Raw genomic sequence first — 27,923 nt, forward strand, 5'->3', positions numbered from 1 at the left:
GCTGGGGGTGGATGGGCATGTGCACGTGCAAATGTGTATGAGTGTGATTCTGTGTGTATGCGTGTCTCGCAGGTGTAGTGGGAGAAAAGACACAGGCTTTAAACACCTGAAATATGTGCCTGCCAGCTGGTCTCCCAGCCCCACTTGCCCATGTCACCTCAACTCGAAGGATTGTGAAAGCCACCCTGGCTTCCTCAAGCAGGAATCAGGTCTGCCCTGGAGGGAGTGATTGGCCGTAGCCAGAGGGAAGGAGCAAGAGGTGGGAGTGTCCACAAGCTTGCAACACCTGTGAAGGAGGAAGAGGGCCAGGCTGGGGAACCTGCTTTTGGAAAACCCACAACCAAACCCCAACGGTGACACGGCCCACCCTGATGCCACTCCCCAGAGTCCAGGACGGTTGGCAGCTTGGCAGGGCACCAGCTAGTGGTAGAGGAAGTAGGCTCTAGGGAGGGGCATAGACCTCAGGCCCCATTTTGAGGGGCAGAGCAAACCCTGGAGGCAGGCCTGAGGGGGAGGGCAGGTGAGGCCAGACTGAGGTACAGCAATGGCACTTGAGCTTTTTCTGGACCTGTACTTGACCCTGCGCTATGCCATCTACATTTTTGCTAAGAATAATGGCATTATGGCATCCGTTTCAACTGAAGCCCACGGAGCTGGCACGGGGTGAGCCCGGAAGCTATGAGGGCCCCAAGGAGGGGGCACTTGGGGCCAGATCCTACACTAAGCCTCCCCTCCTCTCTGCCTCCCAAGGAAGCACCCGAAATCAGAATTCCTGAAGGCAAACTCCCTGGAGAAGGTGCCTGCCCTCAGGGATGGGAACTTCCTGCTGGCGGAGAGGTAATGGTGACCTGGGGGACAGTCTAGGCTGAGAGCCACGCTCTTTTTGGGTCTGGAGCTCAGGGTTGCAGGGAGGCAGAAAGCTGATAACCTCTGGCTTGGAGATCTTTCCAAAATGCTTCAGCCCTTTCTTCCTTTCAGCTGGCGCAGCTCAGAGAGCAGCGAGCTGGACCAGGGGAATTGCTTTGGGGCTAAAGCTGGGAGCTTCAGAGTCAGGAAGAGGCGTAGGTCACCCAGCCAGGCTTGAACAACCTGGAGCAAGGCTTGAGGGGAACCCCTGCCCAGATGTCCTGAACCTGTCCTTTCAGAGTCACAGAGCCAGGCAGCCCCAGGGTGACACTGGGCTATGCATCCCAACTCCCCACATCCTCACTTCCTGCCCCAGGTTTCTCTTCTGTAAAATGGGGTTTGCCTGAGGGTAGAAACTGGGCTCCCAGTGCCAGGAACCCGAGGGGGCTCAAGACAGAGGAACCCTCCAAGCCTCTTCCCCAGACTCTGAGCTTGAGGCAGAACCAGCCCAGGAAAGGAACTTGGAGACCCCTTGGGGTAGGTGTCCTTGGCAGATCTGCCTTCCTCCTTCTGAGTGGGGACCTTAGTGCCAGTAGCTGGGCCTGGAGGCAGAGGGCAAGTTGGAGTAGTAGCCGAGGAGGAGGTTGAAACGGGGCCCAGGGAAGAGCAGAGTTTGGAGATGGGGGAATGGAACAGTTTGCTGGGGGGAAAGATGCCACCTGGAGGGGTGTGTGGGAGTGGGGAGGTCTTCTCCTGGAGGTAGAGTTGGAGACAAACAGTGTCAAATCACCCTGCTTGTGAGAAATAGAGCCCCGGGTCCTGGCAGGATGGGGAGATCTCTGACACCCTTGCTCGTAGTATGGCCATCCTTTTATACCTGAGCTATAAGTACCAGATAGACGCACACTGGTACCCACCTCAGCTGCAAGCCTGCACCCACGTCAGGGAGTACCGGGTATGGCAGCACACCGCCATCCAGCAGCCTTCCACCAACGTTTACCTGTGCAAGGTGAAACTATTTACTCTATTGCTCAGGATTGGACAAGAGCCAGGACCCCCAGAGCTGGAAGGAACCAGTTTACCCACATACCTCCTCCCAGCCACTGCCCCTGGCAGACATCGCTAATCTATCACAGCACTCTTTCCCCTGAGCCTGAATGAAACCTCAGAATCCTTCTGAACACAGAGCCCAAAAGGGCATCACTAATGGCTGGTGGCTGGGAAGGAGGGGAGAGAAGGCTGAGGAGCTTGGAGGAGCCCAAGATAAGCCGTTCCTTTTCTTCCTTGCCTAGTCTTTCCTGTCCCACTTCTTGGGGCAGCCTGTGGATGCCACACAGCTGGTGCAGGTGTTGGGAAAGCTGATGCCTGCTCTGCAATACCTGGATCCAGAGGCCCTGGCGGCCAAGCCCTTCCTGGTGACTGAGCAGGTCTCCCTGATGGAACCGATGGTGCTCACGGAGCGGATGCAGGTGAGTTTCTCCTGTTTGCTCACCCTCTGCGGGGTACTCTGGGCTGGGCTGAACCTCCAGCTCCAGCTGCCCTGTCTTCCCAGCCCACTGATGTCGGCTGACCTCCTCTGAGAGTGGCCTCGGCTGGCGGTATGACAGGTCCGCATGGAGGCTGTTCTGGGCCCCGAGCTCATCTAGGAGGCCCACAGACTTGTACTTCAACCTCGGGAACCCCAAGAGGCCCAGCAGGACCCCCAGCTGGCCCAGGAGCTGGTGCCGCAGCTGCAGGAGCGGCTCCACTGAGAGGGGTGCTGCCCGCTCTCCTGCACCCTGATATCTGCAATGAACATGCCGTGTGTCCTCCACTTGTCTCCAGCCTTTCTCTGCCCCAGGAAGTGGGGTCCCTCACTTCTGAGTGGACAGGGACTCTCCCAAGATCACACAGCAGAGAGTGAGCCTCACTCAGGCCTTGCCACGGAGTCTAAATTCCTCAGTGCTGAGCTCCAGGTGCATGGCCGGGCCGCCCCAGGCTGGAAGTTTCTGGGCTCCTCTGCATGGCACAGCCTGGCCGGCTACCCCTTGACTTCTCTGTGGCGTTGTTCCCAATGCTCTGACAGCTGTCCAGGCCCCTGTTTTTCTTTTTTCCAATCCTTTTCTAGTCACAGTTAAAGCTGGATTGAGCAGTGAGTATTCCCAATCATTGCTTTGAAATCCTCCAGGGCTGGTTTTCCCAGCCCATCCTCCTTCCGGCCCCTGCAAAGCCCCTTTGGTCACGTTCCACAATGAAGGCCTGGCCCTGGGAATTCCTATGTGTAAGCCTTTCTCAGAAAGCCATGGGCGAACACATGTGCACAAGGGAGGAGAAAGGCAAAGTCACAGTCACCCCTCACTCCCCTGCAACTCCAGCCCTCAGTTCCGAGCTAGGGGTCTTTCCTAGCCTACTCCCAGGAGAGACCAGGCAGAGAAGAAAGGGGCAGCTTCTCTTGGGCTCCTCCAAACTCCTCAGCCTTCTCTCCCCTCCTTTCCAGCCACCAGCCATTAGTGATGCCCCTTGGGGCTCTGTGTTCAGAAGGATTCTGAGGTTTCATTCAAGCTCAAGGGAAAGAGTGCTGTGATAGATTAGCGATGTCTGCCAGGGGCAGTGGCTGGGAGGAGGTATGTGGGTAAACTGGTTCCTTCCAGCTCTGGGGGTCCTGGCTCTTGTCCAGTCCCGCCCAATAGGGTAAATAGTTTCACCTTGCACAGGTAAACGTTGGTGGCAGGCAGCCGGGTGGCAGAATCCTGCTGCTATGAGAATTCCAGGCTTCATGGCCTCATGACAATACCAAGTGAAACAAAAAGTTCCAGAATGCGGGGTCTTGGGCCTGGGTTGGAGAGGGCTGGCTGACACAGGACCAAGGGGCTCAGGCTCAAGTTCAGGGCCTGCTGACCACAGCTGGAGAGGGCCTAACATATGTTTCAGCATGGGCCTGGAGCTCTACCTGGACCTGCTGTCAGCATCCTGCCGCGCCGTCTACATCTTCGCCAGAAAGAACAGCATCCCCTTCGACTTTCAGTTTGTGGATCTGCTGAAAGGTTGGCATCCAGTGCTGTCTGGGCATCCAGTGCTGTCTGGGCAGGTCTAGTCTTAGGAGTAGGCGTTCAGGGTATTTCTGAAAAGTGGAGACTGAGACTGGGGAGACTGTTCTCTCCCAAGTCCACAGGGGAAGAAAAGGTTCCCAAGGAATTGTAGGCTGTGCTGCTGTGCAGCCTACCTTTACCAGTCCCCACTAATTCTGCCCCACTGCCATGAACAGGCTTTCAGAAGGCAAAGTGGGAGAAAGAACTGTGGAAGGGCCCCTGGGCTTCCACCCAGTACCTCACCTTCTCCTTGTGGGAGTCTAGAATCTTGCTAGCTGTAGCACCTGTCAACAAGGTTGGCAAAGGTCGCAGAGGTGTCTGGTCCTCTAGCATCTAAGAGTCCAGATACTGCTTTGGGCCACACCCATCCTCTCCCAATGTTCAAGCCTGCTGAGGGTGACATAGACACTGGTGAGGCTCAGGGCACCAGTCTCCAACACTCCCAAGCACAGAGGGCACTCTTAAAGCTCAACTTGCAGAGGCAGAAGCCTCTAGAACATAGAGGAGGATATCCAGGAACTCCAGAAATGAATGGGTTATGAGTGGAGCCCCAGAAATGTTTCCAATAAAGACAGCTTAAAGCTTCTCCCCACTACATTGGATGGATTGCATGTGAAAGCCTCCCTTTTGGATTCCCCAGCTGTGTGCTGGGGCTGGGGCTCCCGGATGCAGGCGGTGGCTTCAGGCTCCGAGTTAGGGGTGGGACAGGCAGCCTCCAGCTTCAGTGAGCCAAAGGGTTTTCCTGGTCACAGAGCCTGGGATGGGAGCAGGAGTCCTGATCCTGACCCCCGTTCTGACCTGGGTTGAGCCACGATGTCCTCTGGGCCTCAGTTTCCCCTTTTTAAGTAAATAGAGAGAAAGGCATTTCTGCCTCTGGTAGGCCTACCAGAAGCCTCAGACCTTCCCTGCCCTTCTCAGGTCAGCATCACAGCAAGGAATATACTGAGATCAATCCCCTGAAGAAGCTGCCCAGCCTCAAAGATGGAAAATTTGTCTTATCTGAAAGGTAACAGTTTTGCTGGGGCCCTTCCTCCATCTGTCTCTGCTCCTCCTGGGAGATTAACCTGGAGTCAACCTGCCAGTATTTATTTACTTCTTTTACTATGGAAAATTTTACACATACACTAAAGTAGAATGAATACTAACTAATGAGGATTGTATCAACCTCCACGTACCCATCACCCAGCTCCAACACTCATTTGCTCAGAGGCCCATTTTGCATCATTGGTACCCTAATCTATTTCCCTACTTCCTGGCCACTCCATCATTTTACCCATAAATGTTTAGGAATGTACTTCTAAAAGATTAGGGCTCTTAAAAACCAAAACAAACAAAAAAACCTTACCACCGCAATACCACGATGACATCTAATATAATTAACAATAATTCCTGGATTTCATCAAATATCCAGTTCATGTTCAAAAGTCTCTGATTACCTCGTAAATATTCCCTTTGCAGTTCATGTGTTTGAATCGAGGTCCAGATAAGCTGCAAGTATTGCAATTGATTGATCTGTCTCTTAAATCTCTTTTAATCTCCAGCCCCTTCCAAGCCCCAACTTTTACCTTTGCATCTTTGTTGTGGCCGAAGAAACCAGGTCTTTTGTTCTGTGGGGTTTCCACCGTCTGAATTTTGCTGACTGCATTCTCATGGCGTCATGGAACATGGTATTCTATCCCTTCATTTCCTGTAAATTGATAGTTGGATCTAAAGGTTTGGTAAGATTCAGAGTTGATTGGTTTTCAGATTACTTCACAGGTGGTCTCATAATTTTGAAGTATACCTCCCAAGTGGACAACAGACAAGGGCCTAGTATTTTCCTGCTATAACAAAGTACCACCAACTGAGTGGCTTAGAACAACAGAAATGTATTGTCTCACAGTTCTGGGGGCTACAAGTCTGAAACCAAAGTGTTGGTAGAGCCATGCTCCCTCTGAAGGGGCTGGGAAGTGTCTGTTCCAGGCCTCTCTCCTAGATTCTGGTAGCCTCAAGGTTTCCTTGGTTGGTGGGTGGCCATCTTCCTCCTGCGTCTCTTCACACTGCCTTCCTTCTGTGTATGTCTGTGTCCAAATTTCTTCGTTTAATAAGGACACCAGTCATATTCGATTAGAATCCATGGTAACGACCTTACTTTAACTTGATTACCTCTATAAAGACCCTATGTCCAAATACAGTCACAATCTGAGATTTACCGAGCATTGGGACTTCAACATAACTTTCTGGAGGGATACGATTCAACCTGTAACAGTCTGCTCTCCGCCCCACCCCTACCCCCCCATTTCATGTACTTCTCATATGCAAAATGTGTTCACTTCATCTCAATATCTCCAAAAATCTTAATCATCCCAGCATCAACTCAAGTCCAAAATGTCAACGTCTAAATCCAAATCAGGTAGGGGTGAGAGTCAGGGTATGGTTCATTCTGGGCCAAAATTCCCCTCCATCTGTGAACTGTGATAGGTCATCCTGTTTCCAAAATCCCATGGGGGGACAAGAATGGGATATATATTCCCATTTCAAAACAGGAAGAGGAAGAGGAAGAGGAAGAGGAAGGAAAAGAGAGTTCATGTATTTCAAACAAGCCTGAAACCTAGCAGAGCAAGTTGTACTAGATTTTAAGGGTTGAGAATCATCTTCTTTGGCCGCATGCTCTATTCTATGGGTGACGGCCTCATCCTCTGGAACCAAGGAGGCCAAGGCCCGGCCCCCACCTCACTATCCCGCTTTGGGCCTGTAGCAGCAGGACAGCCCTGTTGGACTCTGAACCTCCCTCGGGGCCATTCTTCCCTTTTCTTGAAGGCTAACACACATTGCAGTTGAATAGCTCCATCAGCCCATTTCTCAGAAGTCCAACAGCCTTCCTTCATTTTACCCCAACTCGGTCCCCTTTACTCCAGGCTGGTGTGTTTCTACTGAAATGGTTGATTGGATCCACAAGTCATGTATCTAATCTCTTTAATAAACAGTTGTCCAGCCACATCCTTGGCGTTCTTTCCGGAGCAGGACCTCAACCTCAGCGTGCCAAGGCTCCTTCTCTCTGCCTTTGGCCTTATTATGCCACATTCTCGTCCTGGTGGTCCCTTCCTCCCCAGCTCCCAGTCTGGGCCTTAGAATGATGTGCTCTTCTCATCTGGTAAATCCACTCCCATCCCCCTATCCGCTCCAGCCTCTCAGGTGTGTCTATTAGAGCACTTAGTGAGGGGCTAAAGATACTGGCTGCAAATGGCAGAGACCCTACTGAACCAGTTTGAGTTTACTGGAAGATGTGACAAGCCAGGGGAATCTGGGCCTGGCTACTGTGGTGCTGATGTTCTTTCCACCCATATCACCTATGGGGCTTCTCTGAGGGCGTGTCAGCCTCCTCCCCTCATTTCTGTACACTCACAGCTAATAGCAGCTTTGTAGCCATATCTTCGGAGTACCTGGTTCTCTGGAAGGGAGAAATTCCTCCTTCTTAGGAGATCTGAAATTCCCAGGGAAGGACAAGGATGGGCCCAGTCCTTCTTCTCAATGACGGGGGCACTGAGACCTGTGACTGCCAGCTGGTCCCTCCGGAATCATTTGGATGGAGATGGCAGAGCAGGTTCCTGTGGGAAAAGTAGGGGAAAGAGTGCTGGGCAGACAGAAGGCCAGGTACCTAGTCAAGGGTCATCTCAGGGGCTGAGGCCAGCAGGGGTGCCTGTCCCCCAGGAGGTGGGGCTCCTCTAGTCATAGTGAGCCCTGGTCCTCTCTGGGGGTCAGGAAATGTTTGAGAACATGCTGGTGCATATGGGTCCCCTTTGGCCCTGATGCTCCCAGAGTGGGAGCTGGGAGGGCTAACATCAGGGAATAGTGTTGGAGGGCAGAATTTCAAGGTTCAGGACAAAGAAACACAGAGAGTACGGTGGTGTGGACAGTGGGCTCGAGCAGGGGGTGCAGGCCTCAGACAAGCTAGAAGGAATCAGTCAGATCTGGGAGCCACTGACAGGTCTGCTCAGAGCAGTCATGACCTACGACTGGCCACCAAGAGTCACAGAATGGGCAGGGGTGTTACGCCAGTGAGGCAAGACTCTGCCTGCCTCTCAAGCCTCCTGCAGAGGCTGAAGACCAAATGGTCTTGCTGCCAATTTACTCTCCATTGTCCACTTCCCTCAGCTCCTCCCTTCCCCCACCCCACCTGACCAAGGTCACCAGCTATGCCAGGTAGTCAAGAAAGGTGGCAGGGCTCATGCTTGAGGCTGGGCTGCTGGAGTCAAACCAATTCTGCCACTCATGGGATATGTGTCTTTGGCAAGTTAATTGTATCTCTGAGCCCCAGTTTCCTCAAATGTGGGTAGAGAACACATCGGTTTCCACCTTGTGGGGTTAATGTGAGATCAGTTGAGACGATTCAGGATTTAGGACTGCCCTCCTTCTCCAGGACCTCCCTCCTCCTTCTTCCCTCCCAGGCTGTTCCTTCTCCTCTTCTTCCCCCTCCATCCAGCTCTGCTTCCTCCGACCTTCTGACTCTGCCCAGGGGACCCTACCTGCTGCATCTAGCACCAGCGGGAGCTTTCTAAAAGTCAAGGTGGATCTTCTCATCCCACTGCTTATATAATCCATAACCTTGACGGTTAAATCCACGTCCTCCCTGCATCTCTGAGGGCCTCCCTGTCTCTAGCTGTCTCTAATCACTCCTTACCCACTCCCTTTTTTCCGTTATACTCTCCTTTCTCCAAATTTACCACGCTCCTTTTTACCCCAATGTTTCCACTCACGCTGTTCTTTGTCTGGACTGTTCCTCCTGACACCATCCGCCAACTCCCACTCACCCTGCAGGGTTTCTCTTTCTGTCCTTGCTGACTGGCAGACGGAACTGACAGACTTTCCCAGGGCCTTTGGGCCCATCCTTCCCCTGGAAGAATGTGAATGCCTAGAGTGCACCTGTGGCTGGAGCCACATTGGGCCCAGGCCACGCTGGGGTGGTGTATCGGAGTCGGGGAAGGCAAGAGAAGTGCTCTGACCTACCCTTTCTGCAGCGCGGCCATCCTCTTGTACTTGTGCCGCAAGTACAGCACCCCCTCGCACTGGTACCCACCAGACCTGCACATGCGCGCCCGTGTGGATGAGTTCATGGCCTGGCAGCACACGGCCATTCAAATGCCCATGAACAAGATACTTTGGATCAAGGTAAGTGGTTCGCGGCTGGGGCTGACCACTGATGAGCTCAAGCTAGTGTCCCTCCTTGAGCCTCATTTCCTCAGCGCCCTCTCCCACCTGCCTAACAGAGATGTCGAGAGTGTGGAGTGAACCACAGGATATGAAAGAGCTTTGTCAAGGCAAGGGGAGGGGCACCGAGGAGGGGCTGATCTCACTCAAGCCAGCATAGAATTCAAGAAATTTCATTCTGAACTAGAAAATATCAGAGTTGAAGGGCCCATAGAGACCACCAAATATAGTGTGTTGCTTAATGATAGGGATACATTCTGAGAAATGTGTTGTTAGGCAATTCTGTCATTATGCAAACGTTATAGATTGCACTTAGACAAACCTAGATGATATAGTCTGTTACACGCCTAGGCTATATAGTAGAGCCTATTGCTTCTAGGCTATAAACAGTGTGTTACTGTACAAAACAACACAAGATTAAATCAAGCACAAGAGAAAGAGATGCAATCAAGAGATGGGATAAACGGAGTGTATGAGGCTATTGCCAGTGTAACATACCATATTGTTTTACAGCAAAATTTTTTTTTAAGTAGAAAGAATACACTAAAATAACGATCAAAGGTATAATATAGCAAGTTTGTAAACTAGAAACAGCCTTTTATTATCATTATCAAGTATTATGTACCATATATAATTGTATGTGCTATACTTTTATATGACTGTAGTGAAGTAGGTTTGTTTATACCAGCATCACCACAAACACATGAGTAATGCATTGCATCATGATATTATGATGGCCACATTACTAGGTGATAGGAATTTTTCAGCTTCATTATAATCTTACGGGACCACCATCATATATGCGATCCATCACAGTACATGTGCTCCTATATCTTATCCTATGCCTGTGACAGACATCACTAATCAATCACATGATTCCTTCCTGCTGGGATCTCAAAATGCTTCTGAACAATGGCCCCAGGTAACTTATAGCAACCAGAACTGCTAAAAGAGGTGAAACCACTTTATCTCCTTGGTTCTGTCCAATACCTCTCTAGCAGACAAGGGCCAGAGGTGACTGGAGTACAGCCCTGTCCTCCCTCCTCTCTCCCACCCTGGCTAGCTGCTGATCCCGATGATCACAGGTGAGGAGGTTCCAGCTGAGAAGACAGAGGAGATGATAGCAGAGGCAAACAAAAACCTGCAGCTCTTCGAGGAGAAGTTTCTGCAGGACAGAATGTTCATCACTGGGGACCACATCTCACTGGCTGACTTGGTGGCCCTGGTGCAGATGATGCAGGTGTGGAGTGTGGTGGTGGGGAGACAGAGCCCAAGACAGAGGCGGGACTCCCCTGTGACCAGTTGGGCATAACTTGAGGATAGGCAGGTGAAGGCAGGATACATTTGGGCTGTGGGAGCCAAGTCTGGGTGGCTGGAGGCCACAGGAAACATAGAAAGTTTTGAACCAGGGAGGGTCATGATCATCATACTTCGCAAAAATTCCTCAGTGGGGAGGAGCTAGAGGGTGAGCCTGGGATATGGAGAAGCACACAGCGTTTCTTGGTTAGTCAGCCAGGATCCTGGATGCCTCCTCTCCTGACAGACTCTCCAGGAAGTGTCCAGAGGTTTCCAAAGTGTCTGTCTAGCTGAGCTCTATACAGCTGTACAGAGCAGTTCCCTTGGCTCTGGGTTTGAGGGGCATTCACTGTGCGTTTGGGTGTATACGCGGGTATGGGGCATTCATTCAGGGGAGGTGGCCAGTTTTGAGCTAGTTGGTGTGCAGGCTGGCCAGTTTAGACCCTAGCCTATGTCTTGTGAGGCCAGCATAACCTCTGGCCAGTTGCAAAGCGGTCACTTTGGTCCTTGGTCAGCATGCAGCACAGGCCAGCACCAGGAAAAACCATTCCAGTTTTTCTGTTCCAAGTGGTGCAGCCCCTACATTTCACCCTCCACTCCTTGCATGTTTCCCAACCCACTCCCTTTTGAGCTTCTCTAACATCTTGGGTGCACATTTCTTAGGCTGCCTGCTGGGTCTCCCATTCTAGCCCTTGTGCTTGACCACAGAGGGAGGCTCAATGTGGGGAAAAAGAACTGATTCCACCCACCCTCATCTACGGACAAAGGGTTTCCCTGTAAGAAGACAGGACTTATGAGAGTTTCCACACTGGAGAAGCGGGAACCACCTGGGCCAGGGCTTACCTCAGAGAAGGATTTAGGAGCCTTGAGGCAAGACCAGTGACTAAGAACCCTGGGGAATTCTGGGTCTTCCACCCCCATCTCACATCTATTACAGAGCCTGTGACCCCTGGTGTAGGCTTTGGAGGATGGCAGACTGAGGCTGTAGGAGGGGACCCAGGTGAGGCTGGTCCCCAGACCAACCACACCTCCTCTTTGTCTGCACACAGCCCATAGGGAGCAACCACGATGTCTTCCTCAACAGCTCCAAGCTGGCAGAGTGGCGCATGAGGGTGGAGCTGGCCATTGGCTCTGGCCTCTTCTGGGAGGCCCATGACCGGCTGGTGAAGTTGGTAGAGTGGGACTGTTCAACGTTGGATCCAATGGTCAAGGAGAGGATCTGTGACTTGCTACAGAAGTTCAAGTAGAAGCAGCCCATCCTGCAGAGCCTGGCTAGCTCAGCTCTCTGAGCCTCTTTCCTTGGCAGAGATGCTGAAAATGGCCCTGTTTCTTTGCCTAATAAAGAACTGGAACAACCACCATGGCTGCTGAGCCTGCGACTGCTGGTGTGAGCAAAAGGTCTAATGTGGGAGTGGGTGGGAGTGGGTCCTCCCAGCTTCCAAAAAGAATTTAAAAATTCTGTAATTTTTAAATTCTTTAATTTTTAAATTCTTTAATGTTTAAATTCTTTAATTTTAAAAATTATTTAAATATGATTAAACTGCCAATAATAACAGTTGACTTCAATACTCCACTATTGTTAATGGATAGAATGAGACAGAAGATCGTCAGGGAAATAGAGGACTTGAAAAACACTATAAACCAATTGGAACTACTAGATACATACACAGAACAACTTCACTCAAGAACAGCAGAATAAACATCCTTCTGTGCACATGGCATGTTCTTCTCAAGTTTAAACATGGAAACCATACAGTGTATGTTCTCTGAACACAATGGAATGTACCAGAAAGTCTGGCTCCAGTGTTCACGCTCTTAGCCCCTCGCTCTAGAGATCCTGGTTCTGGCAGTGTCAAAGTGACAGGGCTTCTGGTCAGTGTTTCGTGTTTACTCACTTCACTCCAATTCCATGGCCCAGCATTTGACAGCCTTGATCTTCCTGCTCCTGCCAGCACCATGCCTCACATGCCCTGGGTTTGTGTCTTTCCTTTTCTGGGCCTCTGTTTCTCCATCTTGAAAATGATGAGTAGCGATCCAGCAATCCCCACTTTTGGGTACACACCTAAAGGAGATGAAAACAGGATATCGAAAACTTTCTTGATCTGTAAATCACATCTGTAAAATGGCGATGGTCGGACATTCTGATACTTGCTACAATACGGGAGAACCTTGAAGACCTTATACTAAGTGAAAGGAGCCAGTCACAAAGGACTAGGACTGGGGGTCCTCAGCGTCCCCCTCCGAGGGGCGATATTCCTTGTTGCCACCCCTCCTTCTAGCCCCAGAGCCCCTGGCTTCAGCCTTTCAGGCACACCAGGTCGCCAGTGTTTGGGCCAAAGTCTGGGTCCTGGAGCCGCCCAAAGAGGAACCGGCCTCCAGGGGGCGTGGTTGTCTCTAGGGCAACTCCGCACCAGTGCTGGCGTTTACTGCGTCCTTTGGTTCCCGAGTCTGGTTCCGTGGCGCCGGTCATGGGCCTGGAGCTCTACCTGGACCTGCTGTCCCAGCCCTGCCGCGCTGTCTACATCTTCGCCAAGAAGAACGGCATCCCCTTCGAGCTGCGCACCGTGGAGCTGCTCAAAGGTGGGCCCGACGGCGGAGTTTGGGGAACCGAGAGGTAGGGGAGGAATGGAGAGGCCAAATATTGCTTAGGGGCACCCCTCCCTGCGCCACCCACTTCTTGGGGCCATCACCGGAAAAGGTGGGTCACAAAGAAGATCCGAGAGATTCGAGTAACCTCCCAAAGTCTGGTGGTGCCGTGGACAACAGGGCAGGGCTCAGCTGAGGCCGAATAAAGGGGCGGGAGAAGGGATGGAAGGTGGGGAGTAGGGAGGAGGAAAGAAGGAGAGATCTGGCGAGGAAAGGGGTGCACCTGGGCATAGGGACAGGGGACCTCTGGAAGAGAGATGTGGCAGGAGGAGAGAGGTTAAAGGGGCCTAGTGTAGAGACTAGGACAGAGGCTAGTCTAGTCCCTCCTTGGTGGCCTTCAACTGCTGAAATTTTGCAACAGCAGGGCTAGCTCGATGTCCTCAGTGCCCAGGGCTGGGTGAACAAGAGGACACAGAGGGCCCAGTAGAAGTTGGTTATAATTAAATAGATACCAGGAAAAGGCCACTTCTCTGTGTTTGGTGGCTCTACTTAGGGCACTGTAAGAAGTCAGAGCTCCTTTCAGGTGACTAGCTACTCTGCCCTTGCAGCTTGGGACACCCAAAATGTGAGCTCATGAAGCTGGTGATGATGCAAAGGCAGTAAGTGGGGTGCATGTGAAGGCTTGACTGGGGCACCTTGCCCTGCAGCATGAGCTCTGTTGCAGAGGGGTGGGCTGTCGGGGGAAGGTTATGGCCCTACTCCGGGCCTTGGCCAGGGTGTCCAGGTCTATTTTGCACCACTTGGCAGAGCAGCCTCCTGCCCCTCCCACAGCGGCCCCTACTAGCCCTTTACCACACAGGAGAGCAGCCAGGGGCTGGGAAAGAGCTGTGAAATTGGGGACTGGGCATTGCAGGGAGTGGAAACAGGCCATACAGGGCACATTTTCCTCCCAGTACCCATAACGATGTGCTCTCTGCAGGCCAGCATCTCAGCAATGCCTTTGCCCAGGTGAACCCCTTGAAGAAAGTGCCTGTCTTGAAGGATGGGGACTTCATCTTGACTGAGAGGTAACTACAGCCTCAGGCTGTTACTAGACCTTGCTGGAACAATCTTGTCCTAACCCTCTACTTTATAGACAAAAAACCAAAAATCCTGAGAGGTGAGGGGCCCTTTGCCCTATATCCTATAGAGTCAGGCCTGGACCCCAGGCCCCTGTGTGTTCACACAGGGATGGTTGGAAAAGCAAGCATGTATTTTACTTTTATACCAATCCTGTGATTGTTGGTGAGCGTAGCGTAAGGCAGGGGGGCAGGGCATGGCAGCTTCACCCCCCATAGAGGCCTCCTCTGGCCAAACTTGCTTCAAGATGGCCCAGTAGTGTCTGGGCTATCCAGTGACTCCATCTCCCAGCTACAGCTTCCATGGGTGGGCCTCATCCTTGGGAGGACCTCCAGGCATGTGGACATTTTACATCACCACAGGTCCTAAGAAGTGGAAACCTCTTCAGGAAAGGCCGAACATTTTTCTGGTTCTGCCTCTTTCGTCACATAAGTCATCCCTACCACAAAAAGGAGAACCTGGAGCTTTAGAACTTATCTCTGAAATCTTAAGATGATACACCCCCCAAAGAATTTCTCAGACATTCTGCCAGCACCATTTTTCCTTCCTGCGGCCCCTACTGTCCTGAGGCCTTGTGTCGCTGGTGTTGAGCACCCACGGGTACCTGCCAGGGGCAACATGCAATATCTGCATTTGTCTGTCTCTTTTCTCCCCCTAGGGATGTCTATGGCTCCCAGGGACCTGCTGCCTTCCTCAGAGTTGACTTGAACGATTAGCTGGGAGTGAGAGAAGTTCAAGTATCTTGCACAGACGAGTGAATTGTTAAACTAGGCTTTGGGGGCAGGATTCCTAATAGGAATATGGGCCAGTGGCAGATACAGAGATTTTCTGCTTTTTTGGCTGGAGTTCCCAGCCCTTAGGACATCCCAAGTTCCTGAAAGCCTTCGTGTGGGCCCAAATTTACACACCCTCAGTGCCCTTTCCGGTCCACCCCTGTCCCAACACCACGACAGCCCTCATAACCCAGGGCAGAAGGAGGGCTCTAGGGGCTCGTCTGTTCTACTGTTCCACCATCCTGCAGCAGCCCCAGTGTTTCCTACAGGGGAGAACAAAGGGATGAAAAGAACAAGAGGAGGACGGGAAAGCTAATTTGAGCAGTCAGGTCATCTGAGCCTTGTCCGAATGCCAGGTGATGAGAGTGGTTGCAGACTGGACAGAACTGAGCTTCTTTAAGGCTCAGCTTTGATGCCATCTCCTGCAGGAAGGTCTGGCCTTCCCATCAAGAACTGTCTCTGAGCACATGGCAGGACACTCTGCTGTGCGATATTGCCTGGTGGTAGGATGAGTTTGGGTGTTAGCCTCAGAAAGACTCTCAGCAATGCTACCAAAGGCCGTGTCCCTGGGCAAGTCCATTCACTATTCTAAGCCTGGCTTCCTTGTCTGTAAAATGAGGCAAATATCTTGACTCATTATCAGGAAGATTAAAGAAACCCCTAGCTCAGTACCTTTCCCACAACCATCATGTTCTCCCCTCCCCTGCAGTGTGGCCATATTGCTCTACCTGACCCGCAAGTATAAGGTCCCTGACCACTGGTACCCTCAGGACCTGCAGGCCCGTGCCCGTGTGGATGAGTACCTGGCATGGCAGCACACAACCCTGCGGAGAAACTGCCTCCGGGCCCTGTGGCATAAGGTGAGGCCCCTGGGGTGGGGTAGGGAAGACAGCGAGGGCATCACCCCCAAAGGAGCTCAGGCGCTATTGCATTCTTCTTTTTAGTTTGGATAGTTTCTAATGACATGACTTTGACCTCACTAATTTTCTCTTCTGTTGTGCCCAGGTTGCTGTTAAGCCCATCTAATCCATTCTTTATTTGAGATATGTACTTTTTCAGTTTAGAATTTTTTTTTTTTTTCAGTTTCCATTGCTCTGCTGAAATCCACCATCTGCTTACCAATTTGGTCCATCTTCTCTTCTAAATTCTTTAACACATTTATAATAGTTACTTAAAAGTCTCTGTCTTACTTTCAACACCTGGATTCTCTGTGAGTCTGTTTCCATTGGTTGTTTTTCATCTTCTTGATTATCTGTCATATTTTCTGCTTTCTTTGCATGCCTCAATTTTTAATTGTGTGCCAGACATTATGTATAAGAGTAGAGATTGAAGTACGTAATAAGTACCCCTTTAAAGGCTTGCACTTTTCTTCTGTCAGGAAGCATCAGTGGTAGGTTAGTTTCTTTCAGCTAATCTGGAGGTGGGCTAGGTTGTGGCTTTAGTTAGTTTCAGTTCATCTCTGGTTTCAGTTATCTTGAAGGTGGGATCAGGTTGCTTGCTTGCTTTCTCCAGCAGGGATTTGGAACTTAAGTACCAACCACACGTCAAAAAAGTCCCATAACAATGGCAAGCTTGTACCCTGCCTTCTTGGACCCCAGGAATGAAAGAGGCTAATCCAGGAAGGGCTCATGTCCTCTAAAATTTGATTAATTTAGTCCAGTGCTGAACAACGGAAGCATAAAGTGAGCCATATATGTCCTTTAAAATTTCCTAGGAGCCACATTTAAAATGTAAAAAGAAACAGGTGAAATAAATATATTTCACTTAACCCAATATATTCAGAATATTATCATTTCGGCCAATAAACACATGAAAAGATGCTTGGCATTACTAGTCATTAGAGAAATGCAAATTAAAACTATAATGAGATACCACTTCACACCCATTAGGATGGCGTTATATATATATATATATATAGCCACACACATCACAAAAATTAAAAATAAAATTACCAAATGGTCCAGCAATTTCATTTCTGGATATATTCCTAAAATAATTGCAAGCGGGGTCTCAAATAGATATTTTTACACTTATGTTCATAATGGTATTATTCACAATAACTAGTAGTGGAAACAACCCTTGTGTTTATTGACGGATGAATGGAAAAACAAAATGTTGTACATTCATACAATAGAATATTATTTGGTCTTAAGAAAGAAAGGAGTTTTGACACATGCTACAACATGGATGAACCTTGAAAACATTTGCTAAGTGAAGTAAGCCAGACACAAAAGGACAAATATTGTATAATTCCACTTATATGAGTCACCTAGAGTAGTTAAATTCGTAGAGACAGAAAGGAGAATGGTGGTTGGCAGGGGCTCGGGGGAGGGACAGAGGGGAAGTTTTTGGATGGGAACAGAGTTCCAGTTTTGCAAGGTGAAGACAGTTCTGGAACCGTAGTGGTGATGGTTGCACGACAATGTGAATGTACTTAATGCCACTGAACTGAACACTCAACAGTGGTTAAAATGGTATATTTTATATTATATGGTTTGTTTTTTTTTACCAGAATTAAAACATTTTTAAATATCACTGTGTAATCAATAGAAAAATTATTAATGAAATATTTTTCTTTTTTTTTCTAAGTCCTCAGAATCTGGTGTATGTTTCACAGGTACAGCACATCTCAGCTAGAACCAGCCACATTTCAAAAGCTCAGTAGCCGCTTGAGGCTGGTGGCCACCATATTGGACAGTATGGGTTTAGGCTTTTTTTCTTTTCAAATTCTGTAACTCTTTGATGGCTTGACAGAAAAGTAAGGTTATTTATAAATAAGGTCCTTAGGGTGGAAACAATGGTATTTTTGCGACCTTTGATAGCCTAATCAGCAATGGAACTCTTTTTAAAAAATGTGTGGCTAATTCTGGATCGTGAGTTTTATTGTTCTTTCTCATATCATTTTTAATATAAGAAAGAAACATTAGAGAACAAAAGTCAAAAGACCTCTTTGTTGAGCTCACTCCTTCCCAAGAGAACACCCCACTCTGGGATCTGGGACAAGTCTTTCCAGTTCATGATTTTATACATTGCTACAATTACGTATAGCCATAAGCAAAATAAAGTTTTGCTTTGAGTGCTTAAATTTTTAAATGAATGCTCTCATACCATTCTGCAACTTGCATTTTTCCTTGTTGCTATGGATAGGTCTAATTTATCCATTTTCACTACTCTGTAGTATTTCATTATGTGAATAAATCTTAATTTACTTATTAACCAATTATGGTCTTTTATATTTAAAGAGGAACAAAAACACTTTTTTAAGACCCTAAAAACTTTGGAATCACTCAGTTGGAACAGAAGGGAAACGTAGACCTTCTCTTGCAAGGGGGAGGCAGGTAATAAATGAGGGAGATGGGCTAGGTGAGGTCCAGCCCACCGGGAGCGCATGTGCCCTTCCTTCTTCAGGCATCAGCCTTAGATGCCAGGCAGGGGTACCAGCTAGCAATGCTCCCTTTATGTTAAAAAGAAACTGGAAATCTGGACTTTTGTATGAAATATCTCCATTTTTAAATGTCAATAGCTGATCTATATTTTTTAAAACTCTGGAGCCAAAGGAATGTCATTAGCCCAGCACTGGCCTGTGATCGCTAATCCCACCTTGTCGTGTGGGAGTGAGGACTGAAGCCCTGAGCCAGGAGTTTGAGTACAGCCCTAGTCCTGTTTTCCTTTCCTGAATCCCAGCCCAGCCCCCCCAAGCGACTTTACCACACCGAGCATGAAGCCCCACCACCCACCTGTGCTCCCCATCTATTCTGTCTCCCTAACAGCTGCCAAGCCTGAGGCTCTTGATGGCTTTGCCCTAAAAATGCCCTCCTCCCCAAATCCTGGACACCTCTCTCTCCTGGCTCTCCTCCTTAGTCCCTGGTAGCTCCCAGGTCAGAAGTTGTTTATTCTATGCTTGGCTGAGTCTTTTCCTGGCTATGCCATCTCTGGAAATTGATTGTCCCTCTTTGGACCTCACTTTTTTATTTACAAGATAAGTCATGTACTGTTTATTCAAGGAAATTGAAGCTAAGAAGGATTGTGTATTTTGCCCTAGGTCACACAAATTAATAAGTGACAAAATGGAGTGTGTATTTTGCCCTAGGTCACACAAATTAATAAGTGACAAAATGGAGACCTTAAAAGCCTGTCCTCATAATTACTTATACTGTAAGAGGAACTGATTTTATATTCAGGAGAAAAAAGATTATAAATTAGATAGTTCTTAAGCCAGCTAGCCCTCTCCTCTCCACCAAAGTATGAAATTCACTGTTTAGGTCCCCTTTGAGTCATTCTCAAAGGAGTTTGAGTCCTTCAGAAACCTCTGAAGCTCAGCCAATCAGAGCTCATGAAAGCAGGAATAATTCAGGGAAAAGGGGTTCTTTGGGAATTTTCCTGCAGGCCTACCCAGGATGCAGAAGAAAGGTGCATAGAAATGGGAGGAGGGAGACTTGCTTCCTTCCTCCAAAGCTGGACTGACCCCTAATCCCCCACTTTGCCTGCCCACTCACTAGGCGATGTTCTCTGTTTTCCTGGGTGAGCCAGTATCTCCTGAAATGCTGGCAGCCACGCTAGCAGAGTTGGATGTGACCTTGAAGATACTTGAGGACAAGTTCCTCCAGAAGAATGCTTTTCTGTCCAGGCCCCACATTTCCCTGGCTGACCTGGTAGCCATCACGGAGCTGATGCATGTGAGTACTGTGGGCAAGGTAGGCCCACTTGGCAGGATGAGTTGCTGAAGTCCTGCTCATGCCACCCCCGCCTGGCTGTGGGACTGTGCTTGTTTGCGGTAACCTCTTCTGGAGCTGTGTGGTCCCCAAACCAGGAAAGTGCTACTATCCTTGGCCTCACCCATCCACTCCTGTATTGTCCCTTTTTCCCTACAGCCTGTGGGTGCTGGCTGCCAAGTCTTTGAAGGCCGACCCAAGCTGGCTGCTTGGCGCCAGCGCGTGGAAGCAGCAGTGGGAAAGATCCTCTTCCAAGAGGCCCATGAGACCATCCTGAATGTCAAGAACTTTCCACCTGCAGACCCCGTCATAAAGCAGAAGCTGATACCTGGGATACTGGCCATGATCCAATGAGCTGGGAAGCCTTGACTCTGCTCTGCCCCTGGCAGTTCATGAAGCACCTTCGTTCCATGAAGGCATGGGAGGCAGGCTCAGAGATCAAGAGTAACTTGCCCATGTCCCACTGTACTGTGGCTCTCCAGCCCCAGGTCCCTACCCTTACCCTGTCTTCCACAGCTGCCTGAAAACCACGATGAGAATGGCACACCCAAACCTGTCTCCTTTAATCACTACATTTCATTTTCAGTTTGGTAAATAAGTCTGGGCTTAGCCTGACCCTCTGCTTCTAACTCTGCTGTGTGATTTATTTGACATTCTTGCCCTGGCCCTGTCTATCCAAAAGGCAACCTTCCTTTCCTAGGCCCTGAGGGTCAGCTTCACCCTGATGATTGCCAAGAATGAAATGAATAATAACTGCCCCCTAGCCTTCTAATTCTTGGAGAAAGTGATTTCTCAGACGGTGTAAAGATCAGCAGGCATTCCACATGTGTTCTTTGTAGGCATGGTGGTAGATCAGTTGGCTGGGCCAGCCTCCCAGGACATTGCCATTTGGCTCCAAGTCATGAGTTCTGAATCTGCCTGTAGGAATTGTTATGTAATCACCTCCAAAAATTCAGGTTTGTGTGCCCAATGTGCTAGTAAGCCAAACATTGAGACACTAGTGCTTAGGTATAAAGGTTTATTTGATTTGGCCAAAGTAAGAGGACAGGAGAGCAAGATCTCTCAAATCCATCTCTCTCAAAAAGCAAAAGTAAGGAGTTTTTATGTAGCTAAGGAGTAAGGGAGGAGGAGTTCCAGGGAACTGAGAGAGAAGTCTGTGTCTTCTTAGTCATAGATGATGCTTTTTCTTATTAGACTCCTAGGTGCCAGCACCCAGTTGCAGCTACCTTGTGTACAACCTTTCCTTCTGCAAAACAAACATTCTTCTTATGGCCCTGGAGTTATCTCTTGCTTGACAAAGAAACAGTACATCAGCAACAGGAAATTATATTGTGAGAGCAATGAGTGCTGCGTTGAATAACCAAGATTCTGCGAAATATCCCACAATGGTGTCACTGAAGAAGTGTCAGTGATATTAAATTTAAAGCAAAAAAGCAGAAACTAGACATCTTGTGACTATCATCATTGTTTAAACTATCATTGTTTTGTGCTTAACTAGCTATATTTTTCTATTACTTCAAGCAAAGTGTACTTTTAAACATTTCTCCTGGAACTTGCTTTACAGGTGGTCCCTCAGAACATGACCAACATATTTTCTTAATCTTTGACTATAAGTTACATGACAACCAAAGCACCTGAAACATGTAGTTAAAACCTATACCTATTTCCTCATTAAGAATTAAAGTACTTAATTCTAGCTGCCAGAAATACTAGGGGAATTAAAGTCACAATAGGCTCGGCTGTAGAACTGGTAGGGAGGAGAAAATCCACAAAGCAGCTCTCTCACTCAGGGCTCAGTCACACAGGGCTTAAAATGCCACACACAGGATCTGTAAACCATGGAGGAGAATGCTGTGCTCAGACTGTGTTTTAGAATAATATTCTGGCTGCTGGTAGGGGTTGGACTGGCAGGTGGCCAGGGAGGAAGAAGGAAGTTGGGATATTGTAGTAATTCAGCCAAAGGTGGCTTGTGGAAGAGGGCAGACCAGTGAAGGAGGTGGAGGACATGCCCCTGCCAGAATGGAGAGGGCTGCAGCACAAGGCTAGGAAAGCACTCTCCTGGAGGGACAGGTCTTCCCTAACTGGGGAGCATGGGGGACCAGGGAGGCCAATCTCTTCTCAAGTTTTCCAGTAACTGATCCTCTTGCTAAGTGGCTTTCTCTGACTCTTGGGTTCAGGAGAAGAGCCTTCTTAACTCAGGAGGCTGTCTTAGAAGATGGGGCATCATAATCACTGACTGGAGGAGCTCCAGAGTCACAGTTGGAGGGACCTGGCCCTGCTGAAGAAGTGAGGAAGTGCTATCCCCCTTGCAAACCTCTAAACGATCCTCACAGGGCTTCTCCTTCCAGGGAGAGGAATTAGCTGGAGTGTAATGTATATGACCTCAGGGATTAGGGAGGGATTTGGGTTAGCTTCTGCAGAGAGCAGGTCTAGACACCCTTCCCAACCTCCACCCTGGCCTCTGGGCACCAGGCTTAGGGGAGGCTGCTGCACCTTCTTCCTTCTCCCTTTGTGTTCTCAGGGACTCGGATTTCCCCCCTCTCTCAGCCTCCTCCCTGGGTGGGAGAGGTGGCCTGCCTACTACAGGCAGCCCAGCCCTTGACCCTAAATTCACTGAGAGTCTGTGCTGGAGCGCCCTTGGCATCCCGTTTTCTATTACCACTCCCCCTGCCACATTTGACAAAGGTAGACACTGAGGGCCAGAGAAGGGGTGTGACTTGACCGTGAGACCCCGGCTCAGAGCCCAGATCTTCCTGTGTCTAGCCACCAAGAGAGGGCCTAACAACACAGAACCCTGGAGAGGAAAGAAGGGAGAGCGAGGGCGCTGCTGATTGGCCCAAAGTTCTCCGGAGCCATCCAATGGGCGGGGAGGGCGTGACTGAGTCCTGCCCCGACTGCTCTCGTCTGTAGGCTCGGTGGCCCGGCGGTTCCTGCCCGCAGTTTTTGTTCCCGGGCTTGTCCCTCAGGTCTACCCGCTGGATCTACCTGCCTCCCCTGCCATGAGCCTGGAGCTCTACCTGGACCTGCTGTCCCAGCCCTGCCGCGCCGTCTACATATTCGCCAAGAAAAACGGCATCCCCTTCGAGCTCCGCACCGTGGATCTGCTCAAAGGTGAAGCCCGGCAGGCAGGCCTGGGGTCTGGGCCGACTGTGTGCTGACTGTGTGCCACACTGTGGCTTAGAGAAAACTCCTCATTTCCTAGTAGGGGTGGTCCCCATCTCTGAATTTCGGCATCTGCTGGCGGGAGAAGGTTGTTCCACCTGGATCTGGTCTCTTTAAACCTACCTACCCCTGTTTAGGTCTCCTCTGCATTTACAGAATCCGATGAAGGGGACAGGGCTGTAACTGAGCAGTAGGGCAAGCTACGGATTTAGAGCTTCTTGGGTAGGCCAGGAGGGATGACCCTGCTTGGCCGTACCTGCCCACCGTCTGTCTTTGAATCCCCGACCCTGGGCCACCAACTGCTACATTGCCACTTTGCTCTGCCTTTTCAGCTGTCCTTGAGACAGGGGCTGGGCACAGAGGCAGTTTCGGAAGGGAGACTGGGTAGTGGTGATTCTGTCTACTCAGTAGAAGGGCAAAGGGGGCCACAAAAGGAGCCTATGGCCAGGCTAGAACCTGGTTCCACTGAGGCTCTCCGACTTTATGCACATTGACTGATGTCCCCTCCAGCATCGGCTGGGGAGGCATGTAGAGGTGAGTCAGACCTGGGAATCCACATCAGAGAGGGAGACTTGAGGGCTTGGCACAGGAGAGAAAGAAGAGCTGAGCTGTTGGAGGCTGGGTGGCTGGTGAGAGCAAGGATGGACTGAGGGCTGGGAGCAGGTGTGGCTGGAGCTGGGTGTGGCTGGGTGTGGACAGGTCATTCAGCTGGCATAGGAAGATGGATTGCAGGAGGTAAGCTTAGAGCCCAGGATGGAGGCTGGAGTGTCTGACATGATGGAATTGCCTGGAGTCTGTCGCGTGTGTGTGTGTGTGTGTGTGTGTGTGTGTGTGTGTATTACAGCTCCATGGAACCACCTCCTTCCCTCGGCCCAAGTCAAGATGCTTCCTGGCCCAGGTTCCGAGGGGGTGGACACAGGAATGGTGGCCTTTTGGTGGTGGTGTCAGGGTCTGTGATTCACTGACCAGTGGAGTGGCCTCCTCCTCCCTAATGCCCCACAAGAATAGGGTAGGGATGGGCAGAGACCTTGGAGGGCTCAGGGTTCTCCCCACTGCTTCACTGGTCTCTCCCACAGGCCAGCAGCACAGCAATGCCTTTGCCCAGGTGAACCCCCTGAAGAAAGTGCCAGCCTTGAAGGATGGGGACTTTACCTTGGCTGAGAGGTAATGGGTTCCTGGACTCCTGCATGACCTTGTGGGGCCAGTCAGCCATCTGTGTGTTTACTGTTGATGGCTTGGATTGTGGCTTGTGTGCCCTGAGCACTTGTGCCAGCCCCACAGTGGAGAGTGGCTTGAAGTGGGCAGAGGTACCCAGGGATGGGAAGAGCACCTGCTCCTGGTGTGTTCAAGCTTTGGATATGTTGAGCAGTGGTACTGGACTTGCTCTCGTCCTTCAGGACCTGTGCTGGGTGCCCCATTTTGTGGAAGCTTTCTCTGAGCACACCACCCCCCACCTTCTGAAGTCCCATTACATTTTGTTTTTCACTTGGTGTCCTTAGTTTGGATGGTAGGATGGCCCAATGTAGAGCTGTGTGACCCGGGGCAGTCACCTAACCTCTCTGAGCCTCACATTCCTAATCTGCGTCATGGAGATAGTGAAATGCTGTACCCACAGGAGTTGGGGAAAGACATGCCAGGAGCAGGAGTCTGCCCCACCCAGGGCCTGGCCCCTGTGGAGTAGCTGAAAAGTGACTTGGACATCTCCTTCTCTTCTGCTGTGTCTCCCAGTGTGGCCATCTTGCTGTATCTGAGCCGCAAGTACAAGGCCCCTGACCACTGGTACCCCCAGGACCTGCAGGCCTGCGCCCGTGTGGACGAGTACTTGGCGTGGCAGCACACGGCCCTGCGGAGTAGCTGCACCCGAGCCATGTGGCAGAAGGTGAGTCCCAGGGCCAGGGACTCCTTCCGGGATGCTCAGGGGGCAGTGCTTTCTGTTTAAAACATTTTGTTCAGACCCGAAACCTTAGAACACCAAATTTTAGAATGCTAGAGACTCCAACCGACTTGTTTCTCAGAGGGAAAACCAAGATAGAGCCAGGGAGTGGCTACTCAGTGTTCCTTGATTCCTGAGCCCCTTTGCATACTCAAGGCTGCTTGGGAATATTGCCTTTGGGAGGAGAAAAAAAAAACAAATCCTCAGTTTGCTACATACATACTTTCCAGATAGAGAGATGTTTAGTGAAGAAAGTTAAACAAAGAAAAAACGAGGAGACATTTCAATAAATGTTGATCTGGTTTCTAGGTATGCAAGGATTTCTAAGCCTAATAGCAGTAGAAGAAAAGCATAAATGACTTTACACATACAATGAAATTTTATGGAAGGACAAAAAGGATTAAATTTAACATAAGCAAAAAATGAGAAAGATCTTGGCAAAGATATGTTAGAAAGAAGTAACATTCTTAATATTTAAGATGCTCTTAAACCTATCAAAGACACAGGAGGAAAATGGGCAAAGGAAACCAGCAGGGATTTAATGGAAGAATAGAGAGAAATGATTAATAAATGGATGAAAACACATTTAACCTCAGTAAAACTCAAATAAATGTGCACTCCGTTTTTATTTATCAAATGTGCAGGTGTTTTTGAAATGTGTAGAGTACACATTATTTGGAGAGTGCTGGCGCTCCGTGGGTGCCCTGTGTGTGAGGGAACGTGAGATGGGCAGGCTCACGCTCTCCTGTAGGTTGAGTACCACTGTTGTGAGTGGCCATTTGGCAAAAAGTAGGTTTCAATGGTCTTAAAAGTGTCTTCCTTGAGCTTCTAGGGACTTGGAGAGAAGTCCTCTCAAGTTGGTGGGGACGGGAGCCTGTTGCATTTGAGGGCAGAATGACAGGAAGTTGAGTGGAGTAAGTATAGACCTTTGCTCCTCAAAGTGTGGCCTGTGGACCAGGAGTGTCAGCATCAGCTAGGAACTCATTGCAGAGTCTCAGGCTCTACCCAAGTGTACTGATTAGGAATGTGCACTTGAACCACATCCCCCAATTTGAGAAGTCTTGGTGGGATAGGAGGTGGGGGTGTTGCGGGGGAGTGGGAAGACAATGACAGTTGCACTGGTGAGGACCTGGTGGCGAAGCCTTTGTGATGAGGGCAGTGGGGGACATGGAAGGCTTTATGCAGGGAGAGGATATGGGTAGATTGAGATTGCAGAAGGCTGTCCCTGACTGCCCTGTGTGAGGACCCAGGGAGAGGTGGAGGCTGTCCCTGTTTGAGTAGGAGCAGGTGGTGGCTATGGGTGGAAAGGGGTGGGCAGCAGAGAGGATAAATCCACAGGACTGGTGATAGATTAGTTGAGAGCAGAACCAGGCTAGGCTTGGGGCCAAACATCAGCCCTTTCCCTTCCTGTCCTCCCACCAGATGCTGTTCCCTGTGTTCCTGGGTGAACAGGTGCCCCCTGAAATGTTAGCGTCGACTCTGGCTGAGCTGGACGGGTGCCTACAGCTGCTTGAGGACAAGTTCTTGAAGGACCAGGATTTCCTTGCTGGGCCTCATATCTCAGTGGCTGACTTGGTAGCCATCACAGAGCTGATGCATGTGAGTACTGTGGGGTGGGGTGGCCCACTGGGGAGTGGGGTGTCCTGGGAGGAAGCCAATGTACCAGCTCACGTTGCCGCTTCTGGCTGTGGGATACTGGATGGATCACTTCCCCTCTGAGCCTTAGTGTCCTCATCTGTAAAATGGGACTTTAAAACCCTACCTTGAAGGGATATTGAGGAGTATCTCAGTGTTTCCTGGGAGAGGCCCCCCAGCTTATCATATGCAGGCAGAGGAAGGAAAATCCACTTGATGGGTCCCTAAACGAGGTCACGCTACCTTGTGCTTGACCATGACCAGCCCCTCCACTTACTTCCTCTTCCCACAGCCTGTCAGTGCTGGCTGCCAAGTCTTCAAAAGCCGACCCAAGCTGGCTGCCTGGCATAAGCGTGTGGAGGCCGCAGTGGGAGAGGACCTCTTCCAGGAGGCCCATGCTGCTGTCATGAAGGCCAAGGACATGCCTCCAGCGGACACTGCCACAAAGGAGAGGCTGAAGCCCTTGATGCAGTTTTTATTGAAGTGATTAGGAGTAGGGCCCGCAGAGCCACTAATGACGGAAACTCTGTTGTCAGAATAAAGAGATAGAGCTGCCCCTCTCCTTGGCCATGAGCAAGACACCTTGTACAATCTCTGGTCCTCAGTCCCTCCATGCATCAAGCCTGCATTCCTTCTGTCTGTCTCCTCACTCCACTCCTGCCCCTTCCACTTCAACTTTCATGTGACCTCAGGAAAGAGCTTTAGTAAACGCATATTTGACCTTGTCCTTTCTCTGTTTAAAACTTTTCACGATGCCTCATTGCCCTGAAGCTGCGGTACAGGTTATCAAACTTTGTATCCAGGCTTTGCCACTACCCCACCAGACTGCCCCCTTCTGGTTCACCAGCCATTTTCCAGCATTCTTCCAGCTCCCAGCTCAGCCTCCTGGCCTTGACTCATGCTGACTCCTTTACTTACAGGGTCCTTCTTCACCTTTGCCTGGTACTATTACCCACTCCCCTGTCTTTTGGCACTTGTCACCATGTCACATTTTCAGAGATACTTCCTTGACCTCCCTAGCCCCAGGTTGGATCAGGTGACCCCTCTGGGCTCCTCATCCCTCTGTTCTGGCCAAAAGCTGGTTCCATGCTCCCCTGTCTGAGCAGGTATCACAGATGGAGGTTGACCCTGTGAAGAGATGTCTGAGTCAGGAATGGCTCCTGTCTCCTGGATCTCTGGAGTGATGCTCTCTCCCACAGTGGGGTGCATGCTGGTACATGAACCTCCTTGCAGGGAGGGAAGTTCCAGGTTCTTTCCTGGCCCTCCAGGTGCTGCTGAGAAGCCTTGCTCTCCCCGGCCTAATTGTGACCCCGACCAATGTCTTCTCCATGCCCCATTCTGGGATCCAGGCTTTCCACCTGTTTTTGCCCTTTCCCCTCATTACTGTCACAACCTACCTGTTTTGTGTCCCAGATTCCCTGATATCTGAGTCATCCAATAAACTGCTAATGGGACAGGGTCATGAACAGACAGAGCCTCTCAGCTCACCAGTCTTCCTATGGAGGCTCCTTTAATATGCACACATATAGAATTTTAGATGTGTAATCGAAATTGTTCATATATACCCACGCAGCTTCAATTATATTTTCATTTACAATTTAAACAA

At 50.0% G+C, this 27,923-nt stretch overlaps 3 protein-coding genes across 7 annotated transcripts; all 3 read left to right on the forward strand.

Moving 5' to 3' along the window:
- The first annotated feature begins 216 nt into the window (after positions 1-216).
- LOC120590069 (glutathione S-transferase theta-4-like) lies at positions 217-11,755 on the forward strand. The gene is made up of 7 exons (XM_039847685.1): positions 217-663; positions 751-837; positions 3,757-3,869; positions 4,833-4,920; positions 8,912-9,062; positions 10,165-10,341; positions 11,447-11,755. Exons 1-7 carry the CDS (start codon positions 545-547, stop codon positions 11,642-11,644), a joined length of 933 nt encoding a protein of 310 aa, XP_039703619.1. The 5' UTR covers positions 217-544; the 3' UTR covers positions 11,645-11,755.
- Positions 11,756-12,488: 733 nt separating this feature from the next.
- On the forward strand, positions 12,489-20,216 carry LOC120590073 (glutathione S-transferase theta-1). 3 transcript variants are annotated; one of them, XM_039847690.1, is made up of 5 exons: positions 12,489-13,011; positions 13,592-13,642; positions 15,585-15,735; positions 19,375-19,551; positions 19,747-20,216. In XM_039847690.1, exons 1-5 carry the CDS (start codon positions 12,866-12,868, stop codon positions 19,939-19,941), a joined length of 720 nt encoding a protein of 239 aa, XP_039703624.1. In that variant the 5' UTR covers positions 12,489-12,865; the 3' UTR covers positions 19,942-20,216. The 3 variants fall into 3 exon arrangements, with proteins under 3 accessions (XP_039703624.1, XP_039703623.1, XP_039703625.1); XM_039847689.1 differs by lacking the exon at positions 13,592-13,642 and adding an exon at positions 13,963-14,050 and having other exon boundaries at positions 12,530-12,977; XM_039847691.1 differs by having other exon boundaries at positions 12,821-12,977.
- A 2,235-nt stretch (positions 20,217-22,451) lies between these two features.
- Positions 22,452-27,783, forward strand: LOC120590071 (glutathione S-transferase theta-3-like). Of its 3 annotated transcripts, none has more exons than XM_039847686.1 (5): positions 22,452-22,698; positions 23,826-23,913; positions 24,478-24,628; positions 26,105-26,281; positions 26,610-27,783. In XM_039847686.1, exons 1-5 carry the CDS (start codon positions 22,587-22,589, stop codon positions 26,802-26,804), a joined length of 723 nt encoding a protein of 240 aa, XP_039703620.1. In that variant the 5' UTR covers positions 22,452-22,586; the 3' UTR covers positions 26,805-27,783. The 3 variants fall into 3 exon arrangements, with proteins under 3 accessions (XP_039703620.1, XP_039703621.1, XP_039703622.1); XM_039847687.1 differs by lacking the exon at positions 22,452-22,698 and adding an exon at positions 22,735-23,283; XM_039847688.1 differs by lacking the exons at positions 22,452-22,698; positions 23,826-23,913; positions 24,478-24,628 and adding an exon at positions 25,515-25,596.
- Positions 27,784-27,923: the final 140 nt, after the last annotated feature.

This window comes from Pteropus medius, unplaced genomic scaffold, assembly GCF_902729225.1.
Source record: "Pteropus medius unplaced genomic scaffold, Ma_sr-lr_union100, whole genome shotgun sequence".
Taxonomy (NCBI): domain Eukaryota; kingdom Metazoa; phylum Chordata; class Mammalia; order Chiroptera; family Pteropodidae; genus Pteropus; species Pteropus medius.